Consider the following 17,713-nt stretch of genomic DNA (forward strand, 5'->3'; position numbering starts at 1 on the left):
GGACTCCAATGAAGGAGCAGAACCATCTCAAGGAGGATCAGAAGAAATGGACAGCATGTGAGTTAAATATGAGTGTCACTGCAAAGGGTCTGAATACTTATGACCATGTGATATTTCAGTTTTTCTTTTTTAATAAATTTGCAAAAATTTCTACATTTCTGTTTTTTTCTGTCAAGATGGGGTGCTGAGTGTACATTAATGAGAAATAAAATGAACTTTTTTGATTTTGGAAAATGGCTGCAATGACACAAAGAGTGAAAAATTTAAAGGGGTCTGAATACTTTCCGTACCCACTGTATGTCTCCTGGAGTCATGACATGAACAGTCAGTGAAAGATAAAATCCAACACGGATGGATTCATGACACCATTTGTATTTTTTAACTCAGTTCATCGGCATCTTTGTTTTCATTCAACAATGTACATAAACATTAATAATCTTAATATGAGATTTTTGTCAAGTGAACCTTAAAGCACTTCTGTTAAAGCAGAACATAAATTCCACAAAATGGAGCCTATCCCAGCTCTCTTTGGGTGAAAGGCAGGGGTCCACCCTGGACAGGTCCCCAGTCCATCACAGGGCCACATAGAGACAAACAACCTCACACACTCACACTCACTCCTATGGGCAATTTAGAGTCACCAATCAACCTGACATACATGTTTTTGGACTGTGGGAGGAAACCAGAGTACCTGGAGAAAACACACACAGGCACAGGGAGAACATGCAGACTCCACACAGAAAGGCCCCTGATGGGTTTCAAACCAGGAACCTTCTGGAGCAAAATCCAAAGTTGAATGAAATACAATGGGTAAAAATAGGAAATTTTAAGTTAAACTGGACATGGAAAATTGTCACTTGCATAAAAGTGTCTGCAAAATGAATTATGAACAAACAAAAGATAAAACCATAATACCAGCTTTTATCTGCCAAGCATTCCCACGGTAGCTTCAGTAATTTGTAAAACAAACCACAACATAAGAAGCAGATGTACAAATGTGCAACAAGTTTAACGGAAGAACTACACACATGACTACAGAAACTGGTTTTCTGTGCTGGAGGAAGTTGTTTACCAGTGTCTTGCTTAAAATTGTGTCAATATGTGAACACCATTGCTGCAATTAAGAAGAAACTAAAATTCTTAGGTTGGCTTCCGTAATCTGCACAAATAAACTAAGTAAAACAAAGTGTGTATTGCAATGCAGCTCTCCAAAATTTCTAATTAGAATTATTATTATTTATAATAATAAATCAAAAAATCAATAGTGAATAAAATAAGTAATAAAAACATGGCTTTCTGCTTGTTATACCTTGACGTTACTAAAGTAAGACGTGTTTTTCATGCTGAAGTCTTGAACACAATCATCACTTTGACTTATTATTTGGTTCATATGGCCTTTCTCTGATGTATTGATGACTGCTATATTGTGTAGTCTGCTCTTACCTTGGGTCATATAACAGAAAACGTCTTTCACAAACCACAGTTCCTTTTAAGTAATAACTGCCACTTCCAGTCCAGCTGAATTTGTCAATATGCCTTTCTTAATCATGATGCCATATTAGGATAAAAACTGGTTGGCTTTCCAACTATATAAGTATGAACACTTCGTAATTTTCACATGGGCATTTTCATGGTCTGCAGCTACTCTCCCATAACCAGCCATGATCCTCCAGACTGCTGTGCTCAGTGCGCTCCTGTGCTCCGTCCATAGTTTCACTATACAGGTAAGCAAACATGTTAAAATGGCAGAAATTTAGCATGTCATGAAAAAAAAAAATCAGCCAATATGATGAATTCTGAGATTTAACATTTCCACACTTTAATTACTGGCAGAAATTGCAGAAGTCAAAATGTTTCTTGTTTTGCTAGATTGCATTACATGCGATAATACAAGCATTGGAAGAAGAAATATTGTCATACCCATGGTACTTCTATAAACCTGTACATTAGTCTGAAATCAAAGTAAAATCTCTGCTGGAACTAAACACTGTGAATATTTACATCTTTAATTCCTGTGGCTGCATTTAACCTTTTTAAAACTCTGTTAAACTATTTTTTAAACTCTTTGTCTTATTAAAGGGGCCTTTTGAAAAGAATGCTGAACACTCTGGTAAGATCTGCCATTTATCATTCAATAATATGCTGAAATCCCTACATCATGCAACTTAAACATGAACAAACCATTTCTATTCCACAGGCAACACCATTGAAGATGATGATTTCAGTGTCTCCACCCTGATAGAGAAGGCAAATGCTAATCTTGGTATGTTCATGTCCAGTGCAGCTGCTTTATTTCTTCCTTTTGGTGAAATTATTATTCCAGGAGCAAATGCACAGTAACTAAAAGTAAAACAACCAAAATTTAACCTTAAATACATTTAAAATAAACATTATATACATATATATATATATATATATATATGTATATAATGTTTATTTTTTTCCAAACAGAATCATAGAAGGAGAGCTGGTATCAGACAGCAGATGTGCCCTTGAGGAAATAAAATGCAGTACCATAAACAAGGATTTTCTCCACTATCCTCATGTCATTTTGCAGGAAAGAACCTGGATGAGCCTTTGGTGATATTTGGAGACATAGCAGTGCCAACAATTCTACGGAACGCAGATCCCTGCACAGCACGAGGCTGCCTGTGGCCTAAATCCTCCGACGGCAACGTCTATGTACCATACCGCATCTCCGAGGAGTACTGTAAGTCTCTCTGCAGTTTTTATAGGTTGTGTTTAGGTTCTGTAACTCAGAGAGTCCCTATAATTCACCATTACCACATGCACACACTGAGCAGCAGTGGCAGTGTAATAGGAGAAATAGTAGCAATGGTAATAGTAGTATAGTTAGAACTACAAAAGTATATTACAAGCAGCAGCAGTGGTTAGAATAATAACAGTAGCATAATGATGATCATAATATTAGCAGTAAAAACAGAAGTAGTAAAGGTAGTAGCAATAGAGGCATTAGCAGTAATGCTTGTGGCAGCAGAATTACAGTTGTAATAGTTGTACCAGCCTAGTTGTAGCAGTTGAAGTATTTGTAGAAGCACTAGTACAGTTTTACTAAAGTGGTAAAAAGAATTAGAGGATGACTTCAGTACAACCCCAGACACTGCTGATATTCTTTTTCACTGTGAAGCCCAAAGAGAGAGAGATACCATAGTCCGAGGTCTGGAGTCTTTTGCTGAGGTCACCTGCATCCGATTCACCCCCTTGAGAAGACAGAGGGACTTTGTGGACATCCAGTCTCTCTCAGGGTACTGAAGTATTTCTGCGACTCTTTCAAGGTGTTTTGTGTGCCAAATAGGCTAATTCAGAAATTCATCCGTGCCTGGTGCTGGCAGAATGTTCCTCACACTAATCAAGGATAGAAATGTGTCACATTCAAGTGGCTAAGCGGTTAACTGCTCTCTTTCAGGTGTTTCTCCTTTGTTGGGCGTCGTGGTAGAAGCCAGACAGTGTCTTTGAGTCGTCAGGGCTGTGTCTTCAAGTCAGTCATTCAACATGAGCTGCTCCATGCCCTGGGCTTCAACCATGAACAGACCCGGTCTGACAGGGATGAGCATGTTCGCATCCTACTGGAGAACGTTATTCCTGGTGGGTTAGGTTACAGACATGGTCTTTACCAGCGATTTGAGAAAGGTTTTCATTATATAGATGGTTTTCATTGTATACAGATGGAACTTTAATAAGGGTTTTGCTAAAGATCTTAGTAAGAACACTGAATGTCTAATCAATAAATAAACAACATGCTTATCAAAACCTTCTGAAGAAGCATATGTACAGACAGATATAACTATTCACTCTTCTTCACTAAAGGCACTCTGTAGCCATTTCACTGGCAAAACCAGAGAAGATGCAAACTGAGAAAGGTTTGATTGCATTGTGTGATCCCCAGGGATGGAGCATAATTTCAGGAAGATAGAAACAAGGAACCTGGGCACTCCCTATGACTACAACTCTGTCATGCACTATGGAAGGTAGAGTTTCACTGAAAATATATTCTAAAAACATAATACAACATAATGCAGCTATTTAACTATGCAATTAATGATTTCAGTATTGTTAACCTGCTAAGTGCCGGATCAATTCTTACTCTGAAGTTTTTTTTATTATTATTTTGATTTGTCACATCTTCAAACCCAAATAAACTAAGATATGACACAGTAACACCTTATGAAGTTGTTGTGGTGAACGTATTAGCAAACAGATTCAGCAGATTAGTTTCTAATAGCTCAGTTTTGGGAGTACCATTCATGGTACATGGAACAGTTTAATCTCCTCATCATGACTGTGTGTTTACACCATAGGTTTGCCTTCTCTAGGAACAGGGAGCCAACCATTATTCCCATTCCTGACAACAACGTAGCTATTGGCAGGGCTGAGGAAATGAGCCCTGTTGACATCCTCCGGGTGAACCGCCTTTACCAATGCAGTATGTACCTTTTTACACATTAAAGCTACTAACACCCTGCCCCACCATCTCAATCCAACACCTAAAATAATGGTGTCTATATGTATCTATACTATATTTCATATCATACCTACATTCTTACCCATTACCTTCCTGACTACCCACTAACCTACCCACGTGCTAACAGCAGTCTGTTGTACTGTCTTCCATCTGTACTGACAAAAGGGACAGACTATGTATATTCAAGTGCTGCACACTGCAGTAATACTGTAAAGAACTCAAGCATCTTTTACTGCACACTGCAGTAATACTGTAAAGAACTCAAGCATCTTTTACAGATGCTGTTGTCTTTTTCAATTCATTGCAGATACAACTGCCTCCAGCCGTGGCCTGAAGCCGATGGAAAGGAAGCAAAGAAACCAATTCTTCTATTATTGAAAGTAAGTGGGTTGTGAGTTAAGATGTACAGTCTGTCAGACTGAAAATCTTCTTTTTTTATTCCATAATTATGCTGTTGTTTCTGAAAGAACAGAGCTGTGATTCAAACACTTTAAGCATAGATGTTGTTCTGCATTTACATGCCTGAGATGGTGCATGTCAGTAATTTAATATGTTCTCTCTTTTTCCAACAGCAGTGAAGGAAGTCTGATGCAACGTTGTGTCTACAAGCAAAGCCAGAAATCAGATTAAATGACCTTTTCTGCTGTCCTAATGAGAAATGACAATTATAGCCAATGCAGCTGCTCAATGACTTGATCATTGATGTACCTTTGCATGAATAAGGGCTTGTGAGCTTGTTAGAATGCTAAAATGGAATTAAAAGGAATATTTCACATCTTAATAACATGTCAGTCTGTTCTGTGCTTCTTCCTATTTGTTTTATTTACTGTTTTAATCTGTAAAACCATAAATGACCACACACACACACACACACACACACACACACACACACACACACACACACGAGATTACAACTCTGTCATGCAGCACCACAAGTGAGAAACACTGCTGTGTGTCATCATACATGTGTGTTGTGTGTGCAGGCTGGGCTGTGGTTCTGTGTCCTGTTGTGGGTGTGCCTTCTCTAAGAACAAGCCTGGCCTTGTCACAGTGAGTGTTTTCTGCTGTGGGTGGGTCTATTTTGATAACAGTGTGTTGAATGTCCCACACTGATAAGTGAAGAAGACAGTTTTTTTTTTCTTTCACAACAAGAGCAACAGATGTTTTGAACCCAGCGCTTAAACACACATTTTTATGTGTGGGACGATGCAGTGAAAATGTGGTGGGACCATCGGGACAATAAAAACCAAAATTTGGACATGCTCTCTCATTGAATTGAATGGGGGACAGCGTGAGGCCAGTTCTTGAAAAGGCTCAAAAAAGAGAGAAAGAAGAAGCAGAGTAGTTTTAAATATGACCAGTTGACTAGACATTTTAAAAAGCCTCAACATGATGAGGCAGCAAGTTAACATTTCTTGTGCAACTTATGACCTAGACATTTACATTTGGTAGATATTTCTCCAAAACTGTTACTGCTATGTTTTTTAGTTTTTTATTACATTTTCTTATTTCAAGTTGGTTGGACTGTAGTGGAGTCCAACCCTTTCCCTTCTGTCGATTCAGGGTGTCTGTTTTGCTCAGGTCTTTATGATTTGATTATCATTATTTCACTAAGATTTTTACAACCACTTTATAGTAAAGTGCAAAGAGAAGTGAGGTACTGTATGTCAGTGCACAGCCCTCGTGTGACACGTGTGACAGATGCAGTGTTTCACAGGGATTCAGATGTTTCCGTTTACAGTGATAAAGGTGTGCTGTTGTGTTTCCATGTGTTGATATGTGTGCTTTTTTAGTTCCTGGAGCATCTCAACAGTATAAAAACTCCCACTGGGGGACAGCAGGACACTCTTTCTGTTTTCCTTTTCTGGTTCTCAGGTAGGAACCCGATCCTGCTCTAATTCATCCTAAGATGACATTTAAAGGCTCGTTCTGGCATTTTACACTGATAGTTTGCAGACAGAATAATGTAACCTGGATGGATTATTTATTTGAGATGGCATACCCTGTTTTCCTTTCACTCCTGAGAGTTTTCCTTCTTTTTCTCTTTGGTTATTACAGGTCTGTTGCAACCATGTTGGTTTTCTCTTGGTCTCTTGTGGCCCTGCTGCTTGTGGCCTCTTCCTGGGCTGAGGTAGAGAATTTCAGAAACCACAACATCCCATATGATGAAATAAATGCCCACATTATGGGCCCGAACAATTCTCAAATAAAAAAGAAATTATAAATGTTAACATAGAGCTAAAAGGCTTTTAATCTATTTGACCTGCAGTGTTCAAGGTTTCATTAACTCGACGGACGAATTAATGAAACCTTCTTATCGTAAGGATGTATTGATTTCTGACACCTCACATTAAACAAATCCAAAGCATTTAAAGATTGTTTCAGCCATTTTACCTGCGAATTAGGAGATTTCAGTTCATAGAAAGCAGAGCTGATCTGGATTTTTTGTGGATGAGCTTTTGTAACATTTTGCTCTTCTTTTCCATGTCACTGTGGACGACCACAGGAAGGTAAGATTAAAATTACAGCCACTCTTCATTTGGCTTCACATTAAATCTTATCACTACCATGAGAATTATTTTATATGTTTTGTGTGAATGGATATTTGATGATGTTGTATATGAGCAGCCAAGTTGAATTTCTTGCACTTGCAGTGAAGGTGATTATAATGTCTGTATCACATGTAATTGTTGTTGTTGTGCAGAGGTTACGTCCAGGGAGCTTCCTGTTGGTGAACTGCTGGAGAGAGCCAACAGAGACCGCAGTAAGCAACTGTCCTCAACTTTGCTAACTCTCCTCTCTGGGACAGATACATGTTCTCACTGAATGCAACACCAGGCTTTAACATAAGACTAAAATAGTATACAACGCCAACAGCTGTGCAGTGTTTCTTAGAGACATCAATGGCCAAGTCATGTGATGATCTAAAAACTAAATCTTCACCACTCAGCAGTAAGAAATAATTCATGTATAACTTCCTACGTATTTCAAACGAATGTATTTCAAACCCGTGTTGGTGTTGCAGCCCCCGACTTTGATGAGCCCACTCTGATTGGAGGAGACATTGCGATCAAGTCTGAGGTCGACAGAAACGCTGACCCCTGCACCGCCAGTGACTGCCTGTGGGGAAAGTGGAGTGATGGGAAGGTCTACATCCCGTACTACATCGCAAACCACTTCTGTAAATATCAACTGTTTTATTCCTTATTATTAGTTTTATAGGGACAGAAACATTTTACTTACTGAACCAACCAAAAGCACAGAAAAAAGGCTTGTCACCCCTAATGTCCTAACAAATCCACTAGTTAACTGAATCTACTAGTTAATCACAAGTTATCTTTCGATCACTGAACTTACAACCACACAGTGAAGCAGGAACCGGAAAAGCATTTCATTTTTTCTTTCTCTTTCTGATATATATCCTGGTACATTTTCAGTGGTTTTACACTGTGGTATTCCTACACGTAGTTTAATGGTTCTTGCAATTGTTTTGTCCAAAATACTGAACTACATTGTACAGCACAGTTAAACAACATTAATGAGAAGGTTACAGTAGCTAGAGATCTTCCTAAACGGCCACGTTCGTCCTGCCAGCCTCCCGGGAGCAGGCCATCATCGTCCGTGGCCTGGATTCCTTCTCTTCAGTTTCCTGTATCCGTTTCAGACCCTACCAGAACGGTGATCGTGACTGGGTGAGCATCGAGTCCAGGAATGGGTAAGGCTCTGGTTCACTACACAACAGTAAAGTTTACTATACTGACATTTCTGTAACTCAAGAATATTCAGGTTTCTAGATTTAACCCAGGACTTAACAACAAATGCTTAGTGACATTTGCTGCAATAGATCAATAACATTTTAAGTGGCTATCAGTGTGCAGTAGAATAAGGTGAATAGACTGTATATTTGGATAGAAATGATGCTTTATTTTATGCTTCTACAGCTGCTACTCCTATGTGGGTCGCCAGGGCGGTGGTCAGACTGTGTCTCTGAGCCGCCAGGGCTGCCTGTACCACAGCACCGTGCAGCACGAGCTGCTCCACGCCCTCGGCTTCAACCATGAGCAGACTCGCTCTGACAGGGATAGCTACATCAGGGTGAACTGGGAGAACATCATTGAAGGTTAGGAAAACAGACTGCTGGACGTTTAATTCATTATAGTCTGTGTTTTTGAGGTCCACTGTGTATTGGCCCTATTTCATCAGGAAAGATACAAATTACCATGAGTGGAGAAACTAGTACAGCATTTATGTTAGAAAATAATCCAGCAGGAATGTGCGTTTGCATTTACTGTACGTCTCTGCAGGCATGGAGTACAACTTCTACAAGATTAACACTCTGAACCAGGGAACTCCTTATGACTACAACTCTGTCATGCAATATGAGAGGTAAAAAAAAACTCCATGTGGTGTCATTAACTTAGATATTCAGTCATTTCTTTTACTTTTCATGTTACTTTTAACTATATATTCTGTCAGTGTTTCCTTCCAGTGACCAGAAGGTTAAACTGGAGGGTCGAATGATTGATAGAAGTATCGGAGATTGTTCCTTTTCAGATAATCCAACCCAAGCTCACTCTGCTCTGCACTGTGTTGTCCACGACCCTGCAGGTACGCCTTCTCCAGGAACAGCCTTCCCACTATGGTGCCCATTCCTAACAGCAATGTATCCCTGGGCCAGGCCACACAGATGAGCCAGAACGACATCGTCAGGCTGAACAGGCTGTATAAGTGCTGTAAGTATATGGTGGTTCAACTGAAAAAAAACATTAAAGAACACACACACACACAGGGCCACAGTAAAGGGGTACCAACAGCAAAGTACAAAAACTACAGTACAGACACTACAAACGGTGTCTAAAAAGTTCCTCTTTACATAACAATAGTATTTACCATCACTCCTCCTGTTTATACTGACCCTTAAGATTTCCATACATAATGCACAGAAACTGTAAGCGATGGAGGACACAATTCAGTCTGCACACAATTTAAGCTGTTTCAGTCTTTTGAGTATGAAATCCTCTCCTTGTCTTTTACTGTCCTCAGCAGGAAAACAGTGCTCAGGGAAGAGAACACTACTCATTCCTGCTAATAAACCAAAATATCAGACACTATGCTCATTTTAGGTGACAACCCCCCCAAAAAAAAACAAACAAAAAAACGCTGTAGCAGCTGTTCAAGTCAGAAAGATGTGTCTACATGCTGCTCTGAGGGGCTTGGATAAACAACATACAGTATTTTGGCTTTTAATTCTGAGCATATGTTGTAGAAAAACATGCAAAGAGACAATTTTGTACTGAAAGGACTGTAATTTACTCAGACTAGCGAAGTACTGGATTATATTTTTCCACTGATCTCCCATCACTTTGATTGGAAATATTTAAAAGAGCGATGAGCAGACAGTTTGGGCAGGATGAATGGTCACAGAAGAAAAAAGTGTTTTTTTAAATGTATGTAGAGGGATGTGATCATTATTTGAACACTGACTTAATATAATATGAACCTGCCCCCCTGTGGAGGGTCTTTGCTATTGCTGCCCTGAATTTCTTACTTTAATCAAAATCTTTTCAGTAACATAAATAATGACAGACACAGTGTTACAGTCAACATAACTGAAATATCCAAAAAGCAAAATTCTATGAATCACATTGTTTGTGCTGTTAATACCATGAATGTCCTTTGTAGAAACTGTGTGAGCTGTGACCTGCTGCCTGGAAGACACATCTGAGCAGCATGTTAGTGAAGACGACTCTGAGGAGAAGGCAGGTTGCATTTCCTTTCACAATAAACCTGCAAACTTCAAAAGCATTTGAAGCTGATTTCCACTTGACTGAAATTGCAAAGTCTATAAACTTATTGATGTTAATGATAGACCTGAGTTCAAACGCCATGTCATCTTGTGTTGACGCCACATGAAAAATAAAGCAGGTGCAAACAGTCTGGGAGTGTCTGATCAGAACATAGATCTGTTTTCTTACTGATATTCACATTCACTAACCCCATGAAATCTCTGTGTTGTTGGATGAGTAATAGGTGACACATTGTCTCCATTTTCACTTTCACACTCATCACTTTGTTAAATCAGAGCCATGGGAGTACATTTTATTTTGTTAAAATAAAACAACTATTGGCACTGAAGAGTAACTGATCAAACTGAAACAACCTCAGAGCAGTTCTCCCTATAGAGTACGTATCCTGTCATTCATTAAGTCAAATTATTCACCTCAGCATTTATTTACATAGTTTTAAATGTTCTCATTTCTAACTTTCTTTACTTTTTCATTCCTGGAGTTAATCTCTATTTCATCTGATCTTTAAATCTCAATCATCAGTATCCGCAGGCAGTCAGTCTGTCCTCCACTTTGTCAGCAGTCAGGTTGAACTCGCAGGCTCTCAGGGCTCCGATCAGATCCTTTGTTTGTGCTTCAGCTCCTCGAATCCTCCTCCATTCTTTCAGCAGCTCCACCGCTGTCTCCTCCAGGTCTGTGGGATGCTTACTGCTGATGGATTCCAGCTTGACCTCATTCAAACCAAGTTTGCGGCCCAGTTTACGCCAATTCCTTCCCAGGTTCTCTGAGATCACCTCGGTGGAAATGTCCAGTTTGGCTGGTTTAAAGGAAATAGAAAATTTTTTTTCCAATTTTGGGAAACAGTTAACTTGAAATCAGAACATATTCATGGACAAGATAAAACACAGCTATAGAAACTGTTATGGGCATTGGAGGAAACAGCCTGTTCAGCTTCCTGCTGGGTATAATAACGTCCTGATTCAGTCAGTTGCACTCAAATATGAATGTACCTGGTTGAATAAGACTTGTATGTTTGTGCACTGAATCCTGTGTCCAGCAATAAACGCAGGTGGCAGCTACTGAACATAGCAGAGGTAAACTGTTTGTGCAGTTAAATCCTTCTGACTCGTCTATGTAAAATGTCAGGTAATAAATATGACCCTGGCTTAAGTGGCCACAGGCAACAATCCTCAGTCCTGACACATGATAACAGAGGATATTTATGGAATCTGCCAGTTTTCCAGTCAGTCACAGATGTTGCTCTGAAAGTATCTGCTGACTTTGTGTGGCAGAGAGTCAGGTCTGTATTTTCTAGTAGAAACTGAGCTGTACAAACCTTCACCGCTTGCTGTGAAACAGCTGAAACACTTCTGATGCTGCTGCCTGTCAAAGTACTGCCGGCTGTTCCAGGTACTGCAGTACTGCCATGCCTTCTAACAGGGCGTTCCCAGTGTGTACATGTCATGGCAAGTTCACAGAAACTGGCAAACAGCTTGTTCCCGTAACAATGAATCAAGCTGAGTAAAGGTTCAATCAATCAGGGAGAATTCATCTTTTCAGGTTCACATAATGGAAATAATGAAAAACAATAAAATATTTTTATGGCTAAAGGACCTTAGCTGCTCATCCTCTTCCCTCACTATACGATGTATGATCCTGTCGTGCAGGTTAAGTTATCGAGAAGCGGCGGTGTCACAACTGGACTGACGAAGCCACTTGGACTAGTGGTGAAACGGTTCTAGGTCTTCAGAAAAACAATCTTTCTAATGAATGAAGAAATGTTGTTGTTTTCACTGGTGAATCTGAAAACAAACATATAAAAGGGCCCATCATATGTTCTATACTGTGAATATCATATTTTCCATACAAAATGAACTGAAGATGAACTACAGTGACTACAGAGAGAAATCAGGACAGAAGAAAAGTGTCCCAGCTGTCAGAGCAATGTGAAACTACAACTTCAGCTAACGAACAGACTCTGTGCACTTTGGCTCAGTGCCCTGTGGAGTTCCCCTGTTGGACTCCTGGTAGACAGATGTCGAGACTGTGGGGAATGAAGGTCTCACTTCTTTGGTATGTTCTTATGGAACAGCACTAAGGTCAGTATGGCACCATGTACATGCAGCAGTGTCTGCCTTGTTATTATGGCCAAGATCTGCCTCATCATCATCATCATCATCATCATCAATATTATTATTACTATTATTGGTGTTGTTATTATTAGCAGTAGTAGTAGTAGCAGCCGATACGGACTCCTTTAAACTGTCAGACCGGTATTTCACAGATGTGGATCAGACTGTACCTCTCTCGGTCTGGTCCGGTTGACTGTGGCTGTTTCCAGACTGACTTTCAAAACTCCTTAATTTCTCTAAGAGGTCCTGTCGCTGGATTTCTTCCAGGAGCTTAGACAGAAACTCCGTGTTGTCGGCTCCCAGTTCGCCTCTCTCCATCAGCCGCTGGAACAGTTTTAATCCGTTACTGACTTTTTCCATGTCCCGTTTCCCGATCATGTCTCGACACAGAAACTTCATCTTGTCCAGCTGATCAGCGGACAGCTGGCTGGAAATGTCTAACAACAGGGAGGGAAACTTTAAGGAGCTCATGTTTAAAAACAGCCTGACGCTCCGAGCTGATCTGTCTGAACTAGGAAATACTTGTTTTACTTTCACTTCCGTTTGCCTGGTGCTCTGCAGCGAGTCTCCCTCACACCCGCTTCAGTTAAAGTCTGCTTTGGTCCTGGACCAGGTCCAAGTTATGCTTTTTTGTTGGTTTGTTTTTATTCTGTGTATCGTTGGGATTTAACACTGTACAGTTTATAGATGAGCTTGTACTTAAAATACACATTGCCAAAATAATGTACTAGTACTTTTTACACGATGAGCCTGAACACTGCTCCTCCAGGTAATGTAGGCTTCACTTTTCTATTTCTGTTACCCCCATTTTCATTGTTTTGTGACGTTCTTCTTAACATCTGATAATACAGGGCCGTTTCTCACTGATCAACATCTGCTCAACATCTGGGGTTTATTGTTTATTGTTGATTATTACCCAAAGTACTGATTCTGTCCTGGTGTATGGTCGCCAGACACTTGTTGATGTTGGTCTGTCGAGTGGAAAACTGTGTAAATATGCCCCTGGTGGGCAAATAACGCAACCTGCCCTCGTTCCTCTCTGAGATCCCTATACGACTCTTCCGTAATCCGGGTGCGTTTGCCAGGTGGACACGTGGGAGACGCCTCGGGGAGTGCGGTGGTTAGCAGGTGAAGCTCGAAGCCCATCTGACCTATTGTCACGGAAGATTATAATAAATATTATTGCGGATTATTGTGCGGTCTGGCACCTGTTGACAGGTTATTGTTACCTGTTGTCGGCGCGGATGTGGGTACCTGGATCCCCCACCGGTGCGCACCCCGGCCCCGCAGGGGTGTTATATTTTAAGGAGAAGCACTATTGCAAGCAGCTACGACTCTTTTCTGCATCGTTGTTGGAGCTGTGCGTGTTTGAGGTGGGTGACATGTCGCCTTCCCAAAACACAACACAGACTTCATCAGTAACTTCTCTGATTTCCTGTCAGAAATCATTTTGGCCCATTTAAGCCATATGTCAAGCCTGTGGTGACAAAGCTTGGTGTGAAAATAGACCCTGATTTTTAATAATGTGGAGCCTATGCTTTGCAATAAACTCCCTCCCCATGTGAGAAAAGCCTGGAGCCTGGCTGTTTTCAAAAAACGTCTCAAAACCCACTTTTATTCCTTTAAATTCAAACAAAGTCATTCGCTTTTCGGTTTTAAGTTGTTTTCTTTTATTTTCATCACCTTTTATTTATTGTTGATTGATTTTTATTGTTTTTATTTTATTTATTTTTAGGTCGTTTTATTTTTTCAATTTAATTGCACAATGTACAGCGCTTTGTTCAACGTGGTTTTTTTTAAATGTGCTGGATAAATAACTGGATTGGATTTTATTTAGCATAATAATTAATAAAGCTGACCTTTCTGTGTGGAGTTTGCATGTTCTCCCTGTGCTTGTGTGGGTTTTCTCCAGGTGCTCTGGTTTCCTCCCACAGTCCAAAAACATGTATGTCAGGTTGATTGGTGACTCTAAATTGCCCATAGGAGTGAGTGTGAGTGTGTGAGGTTGTTTGTCTCTATGTGGCCCTGTGATGGACTGGTGACCTGTCCAGGGTGGACCCCTGCCTTTCACCCAGAGAGAGCTGGGATAGGCTCCAGCAGATCCCTGGGACCCTGGTTAGGGCTAAGGGGGTCTAGATGATGGATGGATGGATAATAAATAATAGACTATTCTAAAAGCAGCAAAATGAGAGTTCCTTGCTGTACTAATGATTTAATGTTTCTCTTTTATTTTCTGTATTTTATATGACGTCTACTGAAGATTTTAACACTATGTAACATCACTGATGGAATTATATGTGTTAAACAGGGAAAGTGTTCATACTTTGCCACATAGTGTCAACCAAAGCTGTTTTTTTATTACACAAAAGACCCATGTCAGTACTTAAGTAATAAGATCGGCTGAGTTCATCACTCATTTATTTGCAGTTGATCAAAAATATTCAAAATATCAGAGAGAGAGACAAAGCAGTTGTACGTGCATATACGGGCATTTATGTACATTGTGAAAGATAATAGCATGTCACAGCTTGTGTTGGTGCTGTGTTGCATCTTAGCAATGGACGGCAGAAGGACGACATCTGATGAGGGACATGGACAATCTTCACACGTGACATAAGGTCTGAGGAAAAAACAGACTCGGCTGCTCTGTGGCAGCATGTCCTCTGTCACTGAATATCAACACTAACAGTACTTACAGACACAGTATGAACAGTATTAATAAGATTTGATTAAAAAAATTAAATCTGCAGTATTAATAAAACGGACAAAATGTCTGTGTAGGTGATACTAAAGATGTTTTTCCAGGCATTCTCCCAGATACAGCAAATAGGTCCATATTATAATTCTAGTACATCAAATAAAGAACTAAAATTAGGAGAATAACCCTGTTATTGCAAAAGTGTCAATTGAGCACGTTAGTTACACTTAGAAAAGCATTGTCATAAAACTTAAAAAAACATGATCAACATTTTGACTTGTAAATCTTATAATACATTCCATCAATGAGTTGTGGGCTCAAATTTGGGGCTAGCTGAATATATTTACAGCAGAGGGCAGGGTTTGACGCTGTAGACCTTACATGCATCTTTGCAGTTCAGTCTGCAGAATATACAGTACCAGTCAAAAGTTTGGACACTCTCATTCAATTTAATGGTAAAGTGTGTCCAAACTTTTGACTAGTATTATATAGGTCATTGGGATTAATATCCAATTACTCACACATTGATTTTTGCAGTTTGATAAGTACAAAAGAAACTATAATTCATCAATTGTGCTTGAACAGTTAAAGAGCTGGAGCTTTAGGAAAATGAAAATGATTTATGAGATATTATAAGGCAAGCTCATATTGAGACAGTGTTGACTTTCCGGAAACAGCAACAGGTTAGCAGAGAAAATGAGTTGCCGGTTTGAATCCCTGGAGCAGCAAGGAGAATATAAGGCGGGAAAAGAAAGTCTGTGATGGTGTCATCTCACTCATAAACTGCCGCTGTGGTGCCCTTGAGCAAGGCTGTGGTGATTCAGACATCGACCAGTTCGTACTCTAGCTAAAGCAAAACGCAGATTTGAATCTTGATAAACAAGATTCTTCAATCCCAGTCCCTAATCCCAAGATACAACTTTAATGCCATATGAGCATCATACCACACACTGTGCACACACACCACTACACTTAACTTCCAACATTAATAACAATAAGTTCCATTTTCAGTACACAACTTTCAGCACCTATGTATCAGCACATCTGTGCCAAACATGACTAAACATTTAAAATGAACATTTTAATTTCATTTACAGTTGCTAACTGGCTAGCCTCCAGTGGCAAATGTCATTATGAGCTGCTGTCTGCAGAAAAGGGTTTTACTCTGCAAAACTCTTTAATAAATAAAGCTGAGCATTTTAACAATGTGCAGGTTGTAATTAGTGAAACAAAACATTTACTTGTATTTTTGTCTGGGTTCTGTAAAGCTGGCAGACACAAAGCAACATAAATCATGTTTTCCAAGCTGTTCCTAGCAAGTGGACAAAAACAGAAACACTGTGGGAGTGATTTTCACTTCATGATTTGGTGCATGGAGAATTCATCTCTGTACAGAATACCAAGTGTTCCTAAGCTTAAACAGGATGTACAGTATCTACAGCATCTCCACTAGGTGAGCTGGGACATCATGACTTTCATCATTCTGCGTTTAAACTGTGAAATTTGCCAAATGCAATCTGAGGTTATTAAAATGAGTAATAATGTGACTTGTGCTTGTGCTTTTGTGTTGTTTTTCACCACTAAGATATCAGAAGAAACTCCCCTCAGTGAAATTCTCCTTCCATTTGGACGGACTGACCGAGCTTGCATTTCAGCCCAGTGGGAGAAGTGGCAAGTACAGCATGACTGCTTGAGAGGTTTGGCACAGTTTTCCAGATATCCTGGATGTTGATCTTATCAACAACAAATTCCCCAGAGTAAAATTCAACTAATGGCTTTTTCCTTTCAAATACATCTAGTAGTTAATATGTTGTCTAACTATTTGCAGGATTTTTTGCTTAATGATAAAGTGATGTCTGACTTGTAAAATGCAACAAACTGTTGGGAAAAGTATTAAAAAGAGGCGATCAACCAGATCACTGTCAGGTAATTTCTGCAAATGTTCCCAGACAGTCCACTATCAGTTAGCATGCGAGATGGGCCGTGAACGGGGCTGTGGTGGGCTCTGATTGTCTGATGAGGGGGAAGCACACTTGTCCTGGTTTTGGTTGTCCTGTGCTGCAAGCCTTTTGCCCTGCTCCTCCTTCATAAAGACCTCCACCATAAGGATCTTCTCCTTGTGCATCTGGACGCTGATGTCCTTGGGGATGTCTGGGATCAGCCAGTCCACAAAGTCACTCATAAGCATCACCACATTCTGCACAGGACAAAAACAGATTTAGTACAGTCATTTACACAAAAAAATACAAACTTTGCACAGATCAGGACAGAAATGTTATCTAGTCCACTTCTTTTTATGTGTGTATATATACTGTATATATATATACTGTATATATGTATGTATATATATATATATATATATATATATATATATATATATATATATATATATGTGTATATATATATATATATATATATATATATATATATATATATATACATATATACACACACATTTTTAAGTGTAGGAGTAATAAACATCAGTTTGAATAAACCTCTCATCAGAAACTAAAGTAATTTCTTATGCATTTTTTGTTATTTCTTTAGTGATATTATAATAAAATTAAAAAATGTAACATATTGCTTGTAATCAGAACTTTATTATTAATACTCA

The 17,713-nt window shown here is 39.5% G+C and overlaps 4 protein-coding genes across 10 annotated transcripts in view; 2 read left to right on the forward strand and 2 right to left on the reverse strand.

Moving 5' to 3' along the window:
* The first annotated feature begins 1,594 nt into the window (after positions 1–1,594).
* LOC113121325 (low choriolytic enzyme-like) lies at positions 1,595–5,264 on the forward strand. Of its 3 annotated transcripts, none has more exons than XM_026291674.1 (10): positions 1,595–1,724; positions 2,080–2,110; positions 2,198–2,263; positions 2,558–2,710; positions 3,149–3,266; positions 3,428–3,606; positions 3,908–3,989; positions 4,320–4,444; positions 4,791–4,863; positions 5,056–5,264. In XM_026291674.1, the coding sequence occupies exons 1-9, from the start codon at positions 1,662–1,664 to the stop codon at positions 4,859–4,861; spliced, it is 888 nt and encodes a 295-aa protein (XP_026147459.1). In that variant the 5' UTR covers positions 1,595–1,661; the 3' UTR covers positions 4,862–4,863; positions 5,056–5,264. The 3 variants fall into 3 exon arrangements, with proteins under 3 accessions (XP_026147459.1, XP_026147460.1, XP_026147461.1); XM_026291675.1 differs by having other exon boundaries at positions 4,335–4,444; XM_026291676.1 differs by lacking the exons at positions 4,791–4,863; positions 5,056–5,264 and having other exon boundaries at positions 4,320–4,482.
* A 981-nt stretch (positions 5,265–6,245) lies between these two features.
* Positions 6,246–10,289, forward strand: LOC113121323 (high choriolytic enzyme 1-like). Of its 2 annotated transcripts, none has more exons than XM_026291672.1 (10): positions 6,246–6,358; positions 6,542–6,614; positions 6,990–6,993; positions 7,188–7,247; positions 7,509–7,664; positions 8,078–8,198; positions 8,425–8,603; positions 8,788–8,869; positions 9,092–9,216; positions 10,166–10,289. In XM_026291672.1, coding segments are annotated over exons 1-10 (900 nt in total). In that variant the 5' UTR covers positions 6,246–6,260; the 3' UTR covers positions 10,168–10,289. The 2 variants fall into 2 exon arrangements, with proteins under 2 accessions (XP_026147457.1, XP_026147458.1); XM_026291673.1 differs by having other exon boundaries at positions 6,313–6,392.
* Positions 9,711–12,942, reverse strand: fadd (Fas (tnfrsf6)-associated via death domain). Its single transcript, XM_026291677.2, has 2 exons — positions 12,572–12,942; positions 9,711–11,086 (listed from the first exon to the last, which is right to left on the reverse strand). The coding sequence occupies exons 1-2, from the start codon at positions 12,870–12,872 to the stop codon at positions 10,809–10,811; spliced, it is 579 nt and encodes a 192-aa protein (XP_026147462.1). The 5' UTR covers positions 12,873–12,942; the 3' UTR covers positions 9,711–10,808.
* A 1,850-nt stretch (positions 12,943–14,792) lies between these two features.
* Positions 14,793–17,713, reverse strand: part of ano1a (anoctamin 1, calcium activated chloride channel a) — a 43,917-nt gene continuing 40,996 nt past the window's right edge. For all 4 annotated transcript variants that reach the window (XM_026291667.1, XM_026291668.1, XM_026291665.1 and 1 more), the window contains one exon: positions 14,793–17,296. In XM_026291667.1, the coding sequence (XP_026147452.1) occupies positions 17,060–17,296 (237 nt within the window). In that variant the 3' untranslated portion in view covers positions 14,793–17,059. The remainder of the gene's footprint in view (positions 17,297–17,713) is intronic.

Source organism: Mastacembelus armatus, unplaced genomic scaffold (genome assembly GCF_900324485.2).
Source record: "Mastacembelus armatus unplaced genomic scaffold, fMasArm1.2, whole genome shotgun sequence".
Lineage (NCBI taxonomy): Eukaryota > Metazoa > Chordata > Actinopteri > Synbranchiformes > Mastacembelidae > Mastacembelus > Mastacembelus armatus.